Below are 14,161 nucleotides of genomic sequence, written 5' to 3'. Positions count from 1 at the left end.
ATCCCCTTCCCAATATCATATTAATCTCATGTCAACATGTATAATGTTTAAGACTTTGGTTATGCATGGTTTTTAACGCATTTGATGTTTTAATGTTTACATTTAACAGTGTAATATAATTTCCAACACATAAATGTGAGTCATGCTTTGGTAAATCAAAATTATGACAAGTTATAATTGACATAAATCGAAATTGAGAAAAATGGCATAATTATGAGAAAAAGTTCAAATTGACATGAACCAAAACAGAAAAAAAAAAAGTTTTCAAAGTCAATATTATGAAAAAGTCATTATTATTAGTCAAAATTGAAATAGTCAATTATGAGACAAAAAGTCAAAATTATGAGCTGACTTAATGAGTTAAAATTGACGAATCAAATGACAAAATATTACTTTCTATGAATGAGTATCAAGTTGTCATAACTGACTTTTTATCTCATAATGACTTTGACAGTCAAAATTATTAAATAAAGTCAACTGACAGTCATAACTGAGATGGCGGAACAGACATAAGCTGAAATTGAGGGGGAAAAAAAGTTAAAATTGTGAGATAATGAGAAAAAAGTGGAAATTGACAGGCCAAAATTGAGAAAAATTTTGACAGTCAAAATTGAAACGTTGACAGCGTACAAAATGAACTTTGGTAGTAAACAGCAGACACTGTTGGTAGAGCTCAACGTGTACTGAACCCGGGACATTCCTTCCCTCCACTACAGTAAATGTACAAGCTCCTTGTTCTTGACATGATCTCTTCCATCGTCACATTCCACCTTGTGATTAGAGGAGGGAAGGAAAAGAGGGAGAAGTCTTAATATCCAGCATGACCTCTTCAGATAAGCCATAGTCTCAGTTCAGGAAATAACCCCAATGCCCAACACTACTGTCTCACAGCTGATAAACTCTCACAGCAGCATATAAAGGAAAGAGTCACTTCAATGTACAAAACTCTTTATTGTCAAGGAGATGTGTACATGTACATACTACTTATAAAAAAAAAAAAAAATAGACAAACTAGTTTATACCAAAATCCCAGCAATTTTCTTCTTCAAGAACTTCTGAATGTGAGAGGTTTGGGTCAAGTACTGTCCTTTAAAGGAGCTCTACGAAGATGCTATTTGGCTCTTCTGTAGCCTCTGAAGACTGTTGATTGCTGATGGTCAGAAACTGAAATGGTTCTTAACGTCCTTGATCTGCTTCATCATGCCAGCGATGTGCTCTCCCCTGCAGGACAGAACCAAGCAGTTCAGGATCACTGGACTAACACAAGTGTCAAATACATATCTAATATGTGATAAAATGTGTTAAAAAAAAAAAAAAAAGTAGGATCCCCCTCCAATTCTCTTTGGAGAATTTTACTTTTAGTTGATTCTTATTTGACTATACAATTAAAAAGATACAAATAACATACATACATGTAAATGTGTATAAGTTTTCCTTTACATTACAATTTTTTTGCGCATTACAGTATCAGGGTTAAGTTTTTTTTGCGCATTATGGTAACAGTTTTTTTGTGGCAGTAACGGATTTGTTTATTTTTTGCATAACAGTAACGGATGAGACTTTTGGGTAACACTAACAATGTTTGCATAACATTAACAGGAATGAGTCTACTGTGTAACAGTAACAGGAATTTTTTTCCCCGCATATCAGTAACAGGAATGAGTCTTGTGTAACAGTGATGTGTTTTTTGCGTAACAGGAATGAGCATTCTGTGTAACAATAACGGGGATTAATTTTTGCGTAACAGGAACGAGTCTTCTGTGTAACAGCAACAGGGATTTGTATTTTTATGGAACTAACAGGAATGAGTCTTCTGTGTAACAATAACAGGGATTTGTTTTTTTTTTGCGTAACAGGAATGAGTCTACTGTGTAAAAGTAACAGGGATTTTAGTTTTTTGCAGAACAGTAACAGATGAGACTTTTGGGTAATGATAACAGGGATGTGTTTCTTTTTGCGTAACAGTAACAGGAATGAGTCTTCTGTGTAAAAGTAACAGGGATTTGTTATCTTTTGCATTACAGTAACATGAGTTTTTGCATAACAGGAATGAGTCTTCTGTGTAAAAGGGATTTGTTTTTTGCGTAACAGTAACAGGAATGAGTCTTCTGTGTAACAGTAACTAGGGCTGGGACAATAAATCGATTCGTGGATCGATTCTGAGATTTTCGGAATGCATCGTGATTCTCTCTCGAATCGATTCTGAGCTTAGTTTTTAACAGCAGATGGCGCTCTAGGCTAGTTTTTAACCGCACACTCAAATGCTCACGAAGAGCGCTTGTGCGTTTGGCTGAGTAATGTAAGTGGTTAAATGTACTTGCACATCGGCTTTTATGATGCAAGATTAATGTAAACACAGCCCACTGTGAACATCCTTGTAATTCGCTTCAACCTTTTTGAACTTTATGAATGATTATTTTAGGTTCAAGTGGTGCGTGTGTAAGGAACTGGAAGCAAGCAGAATACGGCTATTTCTACAGCACGCAGTGCCATCTGCTGTTAAAAACTAAGCTCAGAATCGATTCAAGAGAGAATCGCGGTGCCTTCGGGAAATTTCAGAATCGATGCAGAATCATTTCTCGATTCGCGATGCATCGATTTATTATCCCAGCCCTAACAGTAACAGGGATTAGTTTTTTTGCATAATAGTAACAGGAATGAGTCTATATTGTAACAGTAACTGGGATTTTTTGTGTGTAAAAGTAACAGGAATGACTCTTCTGCGTAACAGTAACTGGGATTTTTTTGTGTGTAAAATTAAAGAGGTCATATGATGCTGCTAAAAAGAACATTATTCTTTATGCACCAAGAGCTTGTAACACTCCAAAGGAAAAATTGAAATCGCATCATATGACCCCTTTAACAGGAATGACTCTTCTGCGTAACAGTAACAGGGATTTTCTTCTGTGTAACAGTAACATTAGCTCCAGACAATTCTGTTTTTGCAGTCTTGTAGAACACTGTCATGGTTCTAAAAAAACAATGTGTCATTTCTATTTTTCTTTTGGTTGTGGGTATAATATGACCTGATCACACAGAGATAAGAGATGGTCATGGTCCAACAACAGACCTCTGTAAAGCGTTGTCTAATATATGCTTATCACTTTACAGTATGAATGGTGCATACTAGCACTGGCATTTGGTGCTTTGGTGTATGTGTGAAGTGAAAGCAGGTGGTAACTCTCTGTACATACTGTTCTTTCAGCACTCCCTGGACACACTTCCTCTGGTGGGCATTGAGTGTGAGACTGGAGCGAGCCGGAGATGCTCCTGTATTCATCTGCTTCTTCTGATATTCCTTCTTCATGTTCACCTGACAACACATTACAGCACACAATGACACTGAGGAAATGACATACATCTGCTCTTCTCATGGCAACAGAGGAACACTGCCAAAACAAACTAGGCTTTAACTAGGATACACAGTGAAGCAGCGTAAATATAAGACTGACAACAGCATTAAACAGACCTGTTTAATGCCGTTGTCAAGGTGACGGAGCTGATCGTGGATGGTTTGCAGTTCCTTTCTCATGTCCTTCTCACTGTCTGACAGCACAGGAAGTTGACTCCGCAGACTTCCCAAAACCTGTTTTACTCTATATATATATATATACACACACACACACACACACACACACACACACGTGGTTGCAGTTTAGTTACAATAAATTTTTTTTTTTTTTTTAACTGAAGAGGAAGTTTTGAGTTCAGAAAAACATGCCCATTTCAAAAATTTTCTATTTAACTAAATTCAAAGAAAGGTGAACCTGTTCATGATGGCTTCCTGATGATACTTGGCATCTTCATATTTATCAGCCAGCCGCTCCGCAGCCTCCCTCAGGTTTTTTCTACAACACACCATCACATCTTTAGCATAGGCACCTACCGCAGTAAACCACAGCATTAATGACACTTTCGTTCTGAGCCCACTCATATATTTCCACTGTCTACCACACTACATATTATTATACTACACTATAATAACATGAGGTTTTGCTCTATTTGTAGTACTCATACATTTAGTTCTTCCCAGCGACTCAACTGAGCTAAATGTGTTTCTGTATGTGTGGTTGTGATTAGTGTTATTCAGGCAAAGCTGTGGTCACCTCTCTTCTCTACAAAGAGCAAGATCCTCCAGCTGCTTATTCTTCTGGCTGGTCAGGAGCTTTACTCTGAAAAGGGAACAATAATGTAATGAATTATCACAGCTGTGTTGTTACATGGACTGCAACAATTTCACACTACTAATGATGAAATTTTATATTAAGCTGTTTATGTAGAACAAAACTATAGTTAATTTTATACTCCACTGAGCATAATTCATATTCAGATTTAAATTAGAGCATTAAGTGCTATGACTGGAAAATAGAACTGCATTGATACCATGGTGCAAATGGAAATACTACAGTACATTTGTTGTAAAAATGTTGAAATAATACATTATAAAACAACCGTTTTAACATATTTTTAAATTTAATTTATTTGTGTAATGGCAAAGCTGAATTTTCAGTGAGCCTTAAGTGTTCAGAAATCATTATAATATTCTGATTTGCTGCTCAAGAAACATTCATTATTAAAGTTGAAAACAGTTGGGCTGCCTAATATTTTTGTGAAAAGTGTGATACTTTTTTTCAGGATTCTTTGATGAATATAAAGTTTAAAAGAACAGCAGTTATTTGAAATAGAAATATTCTAACTTTTTACAAATTTTTACTGTCACTTTTGATCAATTTAATGCATCCTAGCTGAATAAAAATATTCATTTTAGAATAAATAAATCTTACTGAGCCCAAACTTCTATTCCTAACTTCTAATTTTCTATTCTATTTACAGTTTTATATTACACATGCTTTACATATTTGCAGTTTATTTATTGTACAATATTGATCTGATTGTGGAAGATGTGCCTGTTTTTTCTAAAAACTGTCATAATGAGAAAAAAAAATGATTCTAAAAAAAACAAAAAACAATAGGTTTTACTGCATCCTTGATATATTTTTATACACACACACGCTAAGAAAAAAATAGTGACCCCACACCCTTAAGCATATTTAGATGTACACTACTGCTCATTAAAATAATTTTCAGTAATATCAGCTGTTAATAAAATTGACCTAAAACCATTATATCTTGTACCTTCTCTGCATTTCTTCATGAGCCAGGCCTAGTTTGAGGATGTACTCCTCTCTGAACACTTGTGTGGCTCTGCTCAACAGCTGCAGACATTCTGGAGGAGGAGGAGACGAGTCCTTATCACCCGCCCTAAAATACACACACAAAACACCACACACATAAGAATGTAACAGCCTCGGTAATGTCCATTCATAAAGCTTTATATTACAAACCAGTGTAATATAATGCAATAAAACATTTTGATGTGCTTAAGCTGCATTATTGAAAATGGTAGGTGGTTTGTTGCTGGTTCAAGATGGTCTACCAGCCCTAACGGGTTAGACCAGGATGATCTAGCAGGTCAAGACCAGGTCTTCCAGCAGATAGTGCAGGTGATCAATCATTTAGAACCATGTAAAACCATCTTAAGTTAGTTTTAGCTGCTTTTAAAAAATGAAACTTAATATAAGCAGTCACATTTTACCTCAGCATTAATGGATTGGTTGAGCTGCGTGCCAGGATGTTGCGAATATGCTGTTCAAAGGAGTCTTCAGCCAATCCACGCAGAGGAGAGCTTCCTGACCCCGCCCCCGGATGAGAGCAGAGCAATGGAGGGGACGGTGGACGAATAGAGCTTCTAATCGGACATTTAAAAAGAAAATCTTATATAATCAGATAAAATCATAAAAAACAGATAGCAAGTAATTTACTTTCAACTATAATCTAACACAAGGATTCCCAAACGTTTTTGTCAGCTGAACCCCTTAAAATATATAAACCCCGTAAAATATTTACTTGACGCAACCCCTGAGATTTTAAGTTAGTATTTCAATAATTTAACAACACATTTGCATATTATCTGATGTTGATAATTATTATTATTAGTATGATTTAACACTAATTATACAAATGAAGACAAATACAATGTTGACAGAAATCAAATACTTTTTTTTTTTAATAAAATATAAACAAATAATAATCTATGTCGGTATTCTTAAAGCTTCTAAGAATCCTCTCAGAGAGATCCTAATTTAGCTTAAAAATGTCTAACTAGGAATCTTAGCTTAAGAGTGATTCAGGACCAATCTGAGAGTAACTCCGAGCGAGGAAAAGATAAAAACTTTCATCTTAGTGAGGAGGCGGGGCTGACCCTGTTGCTAGGTATGACACAATCTTTGGAAAACTGTGATTGGTTGTCCAAGAAGAAAAAATAAATAAATAGAGCGTTCTTAAATAGGGTCTTTTTTATTTCCTATTTTACCCTAATCACACACACACACACACACAGAGAGAGAGAGAGAGAGAGATGTTGTGGTGCCTCCAATAAGATCAGTCACAAACATGATCCCTGCACATCTCTTCTGTAGTGTCTTATTAACTCTTTAATTCTAAGGGGAAACGCCCCCTTTTTTCTAAGAATTTTCTTATAATTTTGTCACTAGGAGCAACTCTTTGCACTAAGAATTTTCATGAATACAGGCCCTGATAATTATACTGAAATAAACTGAATGCTTCACTCAGAAACAAGCAGCACATCAGACAGTTGTTTAATTAAACTGCAGTCTTTGATTTGATAATTGCATAAAGCTATATTACGAAAATCGTTCACCTCATTTATTTATTTTAATTTTACGTTCGATATAATTCATTAGCTTTTCATCAACTAACACAGCCCCTGAAATTCCCTCACAAACATCCATTTGGGAAACCCTGACCTAATAAAGAGGGAAAGAGCCAGAGTGTGCTTGTCACATACAGCAGAGGGAGCAGGAGACACTCGTAGGTACTCGTGATGCAGATCATGGTGGCTCCCAGGGACAGGTCTGACACTATCCAAAACCCACGAACAGGAGCCGGCAAACTGAGAGAGAGATAATACAAGAGGAGAATTTTAATAAGCACCAGTAATCTACGGCGCTTACTCATTGTCCCTTAAGGTTTTCTTAAACATCTGCAAATTGGGCTTTTGTTTACAAGAGATCTGGGTTTTAGCTTTAACTGTCGCTTCCTGTGAGCGTTCTTCTACCTGTTAGCGAGAGGTCTGGTGCACAGGATGTGCTCCACTATGCAGCGCTGCTCTGCTGCCAGCTCCTGCAGACTGTCTTTATCCTCCTCATCTGCACATAAAACACACAAACTGAGTTCTTCAAACTCTGTAATCGTAAATATTTAAATGTTGCAAGTAAAGGTTATACTCGCCAGACTCCAGAAACTTGTGAAGTTTTTTGAACCAGATGAGTCCTACACTGTGTACACCGGCCTCATGTGTGCAGTGGTACCTGTGCTGACACAGAGGGTCTGAAACAGAAAGTTTTGGACAAAAATTCATACTTTTATTCAGCAAGGGTGCATTAAATTATTTAAAAAAAAAATGACAGTAACAACATTTGTAATATTACAAAACATTGCATCAAATAAATTTTATACTTTCCAATCACCAAAGAATTCAGAAAAAAATATATTAGTTTCCACAAAATTATTAAGCAGCATTTTTTGATTTTATATATATATATATATATACACACACACATATATGGGCTGTCAATAGATTACAATTTTACACACACTACAGGTCTTTTAATGTTTTTGAAAGAAGTGTCTTCTGCTCACCAAGGCTGCAGTAATAGTAATATTGAGAAATATTATTTCAATTCAAAATAACTGTTTTTTTTTTATGTGAATATATTTTAAAGGAGTCATATGATGCTTTTTTAAAGATCATTATTTTGTGTATTTGGTGTAACAGAATATGTTGACATGCTTTAATATTCAAAAAACACATTATTTTTCAAATACTGTACATTATTGTAGGTCCTCTATGCCCCGCCTCTCTCAAACACGTCGTTTTCAACAAAGCCCCCTCCTTTGACAAGCGCAGTCTGCTCTGATTGTGTCAAATCTGTAATCGTGCTGATATTCTGGAAACAGCACTCTCTTGGCTGTCTCATGTTGCTTAACTAGGTTATATCATATGTTTCAAACAAAAAATTTGTTTCGATTTCTCCAAGAGAGTCTCTCTCTCTCACACACAGACTTGCGTGGCCTTGTTACTGTCACTTTGACAAGCGCAGTCTGCTCTGATTGTGTCAAATCTGTAATCGTGCTGATATTCTGGAAACAGCACTCTCTTGGCTGTCTCATGTTGCTTAACTAGGTTATATCATATGTTTCAAACAAAAAATTTGTTTCTATTTCTCCACGAGAGTCTCTCTCTCACACACAGACTTGCGTGGCCTTGTTACTGTCAATACATTATTCATTATCAATCATCATTTACACTGAATGTAATAAAATCGGAATCATTCTCGCCAAAATTGCTCAGTTGCACTTCCCCATTTCTTTCCAACTTTAAAAAGTTAGCTTATTAATTATGAAGGCTACATTCAAAATAAACGTGTTAATATTATTTTTCTTCAAAACCATCTAAAAACTTTTAATGCCTGTAGGAATACAATTTAATTATTTTTAATGCTATTTAAGGCCTTCATTTTCGCTAAATCCATTTAATGACTTTTATTTCTTTTCAATGCCCCGCAGAAGCCCTGTATAATTTTATGACATACTACTACATACCCAAAAGCAATCTGATTCTCATCACCATCAAAGTACATATTACGATGTAATATAAGTATTTAAATTAGGATGTAGTCTCTGTGTGTGGTGAGTGCTTGTCACCTCGGTGTAATCTGATTGGACAGGTGAAATCTGACTCTGTAATCTCCTCTTCCTCCTCCCCAGCAGCCAGTTTGAGTGTCAGTTCCAGCTCCACACACTCAAACACATAAAGCGAAGGCACCGTCTCTGAGCCTCTGGACCATCTCTCTACAGCCTGAATGCACAGAAACACAGGGGCTCAGCATCTCGCACACTGGACAAGCTGCATTTGATGAACTGTGGGATGGAATGACTGAATTCTGTCTGTCTTACTCCGCCATCCTCCTCTTCCTCTGCCTCCAGCACCACACAGTGGTACAGCATTCCTGATTCAGTGGCAATAACCAGGATGTTTGGCACACAAGGCAGGCAGAGCACAGCACACGCGTCATAGCCATAGTTATCTTCTGCTGCGGGGTACATGGGTAATGGGCCCATCGTCTTCCCTAAATTACTGACACTAAGAGAAAGACGGAAGATCAATAGAGCAGCTCTCTTGACAGGCTTCACATTAAGAAATCATTAATTGTGACAAGGAACTAAAAAGGATATATCCACAACAAATGAGAGCTGGGAAAGCTCTAATACATGGGGATGTTTAGATAACTATGTAAGAGTTCACGTTCACGTTCTTGAAAATATTTATTGAAAATGTTTTTTTTTAATATTATATTATACTATATTATATTATATAATTATAAGCCTAATAAATAATTGACCTCAAAAAGGGAATTCATGAGCAATAACTCAATTTTTTCATATTATATTATTATAAAGAAGTGAACTGTTCTGCGTGGTTTTTTTTTGTATTTCTTGGTAACAGCACTGTAACAGCACTGTAAAAATTTTTTTCTCATGTAACCTAAAATTAAGGGTCAAATCAAATATAAATAGCACATTAAAGTTAAAAGTTACACTTTTTGTGTGCGCGCTGTACAGGTCTGGTATAAAGAATATTTTTGCTCAGGTGGCCGAAATGTCCGCCCAAAAGAGAAAAAGTTTTGCTCAGCAAGAAAAACAATTAGAGGGAACATTGCAAATAAGTACAGAAACTTAAATTATTATTTTTTTAATTAAATTAAAAGCAAATGAGGCATCTGTGTTAACATCAGGAAAAATATTCATTATACATTTATATACATTATTACACATTTTACTCATTACCATAACGTGACCAGACAATTTACTATTTTTTTTTATTCCTATTAGTCTTAAAGACAGTACAATAAATACTATAATGTATATATTCAAAATATGTTTCCATTTTATTTTGAATATGTACATCATATGATTTGTTTTTTTCACATCACTAATGCAAAACTCGGGGAAGCTTCCATAATTGTCATAACAATGTCAAAATGCAAAAAAAAAAAAGGATTTATATTAAGATTATTTATACTATTATTTTTACACTTTTAGTACATTAAATACTTGGAATTAGCTTTTATTTTTATATTTTTGGTTTTCAAATTCCGTTTTAATCATTTTCTTTGAACTTGCCATTTTTATTAGGTTTTTTTTTCTATTTCTAATTAGCTTTAATATATATTTATTTCAGTTTTATATAGTAATTTTAAATTATTTTATTTCAGTTAGTTGCCAAAGCAAAATTTCTCATTTCCATTTAAGTTGACATTTTTCACCTAATATATGTAATTTTATTTCTGCTTTATTTTAGTTAATGAAAAATAAAAATGTAAAGTTTCAGTTAACAATATCAACACTAAAAAAAATAAAATAACATTTCCTTCTTTTGTTTTTGACCTGAATTGAGATTCACCTATATCGATTATAATACTGTACGGCAGTTGTATGGATTTATATCATTTAGATTTTCACTTTTTTGTTAATACGGAGTATAGTCATCGCATCATGACAGGGTCATAGACATGTGTTTGTTACCGGTGTGTGAGAGAAATATAGCTCAGAAACGTCTCTCCATTCCCATACAGAATGTACAGTGGATACACCAGCAGCTCTGCCTTTATACGCAGACCGCTCAGATGAGGAGAATCCGCCAGTGGTCCGAAGTCAAACGCCACAGCCGTCTCCCCCAGAGATGCTGCATAGGAGCGTCTATAAAAGAGCGTGACTTCTTTAATTCAACATCACAACAACACAGTTATTTTGTCCATAATATATCTGTTAATTTATTTCTTAACACCTCATTTTTAGATCCAAGCAGATTACCGATAGCTTCTAGCAATTCCATCTAGTAAAATTAAATGATCGTTTGGAAGAAAACAGTCAAACTTACCCTCTTGTATGAACAATGCTTTCCTCGTCTACCTGAGACACAGATAAAACTTTGGCAGGGGACTGTGGCTCCTTAAGATTGTAAAGTCTGTGGAAAACATACATTCTTTGTACAAGCAACAGTAATTCTACTGTTCAGAGAGAGAGAGATCTTTAAAGAGCTATTTCACTTAAAAACATTGTCATCGTTTACACAACCTTATGTCGTTCCAAACCTATAAGACTTTAAAATTTGAGACACAAATTAAGATATACAAAAAAGTTATAAATGGTTTCTGCAGGTTTTAAGAAGGTCAAATTAAGACATTACACACCAAGTAAAGACAAATCGAAGAGAACGCAATACATATATCTTCTCTAAATGTAACTGTCTAGGGAGCACACGCTGTATTAGCAACACTACAAAGTTTGAAATGCAACTTCTAACAGATCTTCAATACTTTTAAATTAATTTTACAAAAAAAATAATAATAATAAAAAACAAATATAGCTTTCCTAAAATATGGAAATAACTTTTAATGTGCCTTAAATTGAATCTGTTCATCATATAAAGTGGTAGATTAAACTGTTCGATTACTATGGATTTGTTTTATGATGCCTTTATAACCTTCGTTGGATCTTTTAAAGGGGTCATATGATGCGATTTCAAGTTTTCCTTTTTACATATCCGACGAGTGCTTGCGGTGTTCGGCCAATCACAATGCACTGGGTCAGCTGGCCAATCAGAGCAGACTGCGCTTGTCGGAAGGAGGGACTTTGTAGAAAACGAAGCGTTTGAGAGAGGCGGGGCATAGAGGACCTACAATAATGTACAGTATTTGAAAAATAATGTGTTTTTTGAACATTAAAGCATGTCAACATATTCTGTTACACCAAATACACAAAACAATGATCTTTAAAAAAGCATCATATGACCCCTTTAAGTTTTGGTTGCCTGGACTTTCAATGGAGGAACAGAAACCTCTCGGGTTTCATTACAAATATCTTAATTTGTGTTTCAAAGATTAACCAAAGACTTATTGATTTGGAAAGACACGAGGGTGAGTAAATGATGACAGGATTTTCATTTTTTGGGGAACTATCCCTTTAACACCTCTGCCAGTCATTTATTTCAGATACCAACCTGATGGTGTTATCTGAGGTCAGAAAAACCAGATGAGGCTCCTCAGTTTCGCTGGGATACCAGGCAGCCTGTCGGAGAGTCACAGAGGGAGAACTAGTGAAGAAACGTTCAGCCACAGGAATCGTCCTGCAAAAAAGGAAACACATAACACTAAAGACCCTGAAGGGCACTGCGGTGGAATAACGCCGCTCTCCTAAAGCTGAAGCGTAGCGTACTCACTTGCAGTTGATCTGGACGCGGCCACCCTCGAACTCTGACCTCTTGCCCCAGCGCTGAGGCAGCTCCAGTATAGTCGCTCCCCGCTGACCGATGAGAGCCACGTGATACTGCGCGGGGCTGACGAGCACCTGACACACCTCAAACAGCGGCGGGTTGATGCACAGCAGAGTCTGCGGAGAGTTGCGGGACATCGCTCGCTATTTACATGTAGTCAGTGAAATAAACATACCAGACAGACGCTATTCAAAGGCACTGACCTGGTATTTAGAAGTGTCTGTGTCGCTGTCGGTGTTCAGCTGTCGCAGGTTTGTGGTGTAAAACACACTCTCAACACTGTCCCATATGAATAGGTCACCGTTCAGACAAAACGTAAGGTTCTTGGCTATTCTTTTGCTTGTCCCCTGAGGCTCTAAATTAAGCCTCTCTTGTAATTTACTGAAAACATCGTGGTTCTTCAGCGCTTCCCTCCAGCGATCTCCCGCAAACGACGCCATGTTTTCCCGTGCTGTCACAGAATAAAGTCGTCAGAGAAATCCACCAATAGGATCGCGCTACACGACTACAACTTTCCTGTTGCATCCCGGGATTTGTAGTTTATTAAGGCGCGTTGTCATTTTAGCCCGTGCTGTAGCACATTGAAAGAAAGAAGAAATATATATTGAAAAATTAAACATACAATAAAAAGTTGTTAGATAATACTTTATAATTTATTAATTTAGCAAATATTTTTTAGAAAAAAACATTTTCTACATACTCTGGGTTTATTTTGCGAAAATGACCATAATTACATCATTTTACTTGTGTAAAACCCAGCCCTTTGAAACTGAAGATATTAATAATAGGAAATTAATATACGATATGAAATGTTTGTTAACTTAAGTTAAAGTTAAATGAATGATTAGCTCTGTTAGCTCTGCCTATTTTATTTCATTTAGTTGGCAAGTAAAAATTTCGACATTTTCTTTTGATTTTTAAGCTTAATTTTAATTTATGAAAATGATTTTTAATACTTGAGTTTAGTTAACAAGAGCAACTCTGAAAAATTAAATAGCCGTAAATATAGGCTTAGTTGTAAGCAAAATCTATAAGCAAAAGATAATTTCTTTTTATTTCCTCTTTTTAATTTTTGAACTGAAATGTTTTGTCAGACATGTTCTTTGCAGGTTTCAGGCTTGTGTTTGGAAAATTTAACTTACACAATTCCGATTTATGTCCAATAATTCCTTCTTCTTCTACTACTTCTTAATAAAAAAAATAAAAAAAATGTAAGTTAACAAAAGAGTATAATAAAAATAATATGCCAATTATATTTCACTATTGTGTGGACAGCAGCATACTTCTTAAAGCTGCAGATTAATTATATAGAAATTGATATTGTTGCAGTGTTCATATTGTTGCTATTGTTTTTTTATATTTTATATATTTTTTTCTTAATACATGTATTGTAGCCTACTATTTTTCGTATAGCTGAAGCTTAGGCTATGCTAAAAGCTAAAGATAATTCTTAAATTCTTTCGAAAAACTCAAAATTCTATTTATGTTAAGCTTATAAACAATATATACATAATATATTTGTCTTTTTGCACAAGATAAAGAACTCGGCTTATTGTAATTTATTCTTTGTATAAACAATCGTATAATATCTCCACCTTATGCAGCGTTGGGGAAAGTTACTTTTAAAAGTAATGCATTTACAATATTGTGTTAATTTCTAAAAAGTAACTAATTATGTTACTTTGTTACTTTTTATGGAAAGTTGTCACGAATCCTGTCCATGGACTTCCGTTCAATCACCAC

The 14,161-nt window shown here is 35.3% G+C and overlaps 1 protein-coding gene across 2 annotated transcripts; it reads right to left on the bottom strand.

Moving 5' to 3' along the window:
- Positions 1–931: 931 nt before the first annotated feature.
- Positions 932–12,903, bottom strand: LOC107664301 (nuclear pore complex protein Nup88-like). 2 transcript variants are annotated; one of them, XM_016454828.1, is made up of 17 exons: positions 12,622–12,903; positions 12,365–12,534; positions 12,146–12,271; positions 11,024–11,110; positions 10,669–10,842; positions 9,040–9,220; positions 8,788–8,941; positions 7,312–7,410; positions 7,139–7,229; positions 6,869–6,973; positions 5,597–5,749; positions 5,137–5,262; positions 4,107–4,172; positions 3,768–3,848; positions 3,470–3,596; positions 3,195–3,313; positions 932–1,221 (listed from the first exon to the last, which is right to left on the bottom strand). In XM_016454828.1, exons 1-17 carry the CDS (start codon positions 12,856–12,858, stop codon positions 1,158–1,160), a joined length of 2,160 nt encoding a protein of 719 aa, XP_016310314.1. In that variant the 5' UTR covers positions 12,859–12,903; the 3' UTR covers positions 932–1,157. The 2 variants fall into 2 exon arrangements, with proteins under 2 accessions (XP_016310314.1, XP_016310313.1); XM_016454827.1 differs by having other exon boundaries at positions 9,040–9,226; positions 12,622–12,902.
- Between the last annotated feature and the right edge of the window lie 1,258 nt (positions 12,904–14,161).

Source organism: Sinocyclocheilus anshuiensis, unplaced genomic scaffold (genome assembly GCF_001515605.1).
Source record: "Sinocyclocheilus anshuiensis isolate Anshui unplaced genomic scaffold, SAMN03320099.WGS_v1.1 scaffold339, whole genome shotgun sequence".
Lineage (NCBI taxonomy): Eukaryota > Metazoa > Chordata > Actinopteri > Cypriniformes > Cyprinidae > Sinocyclocheilus > Sinocyclocheilus anshuiensis.
This window is presented reverse-complemented; position numbering and strand designations above follow the sequence as displayed.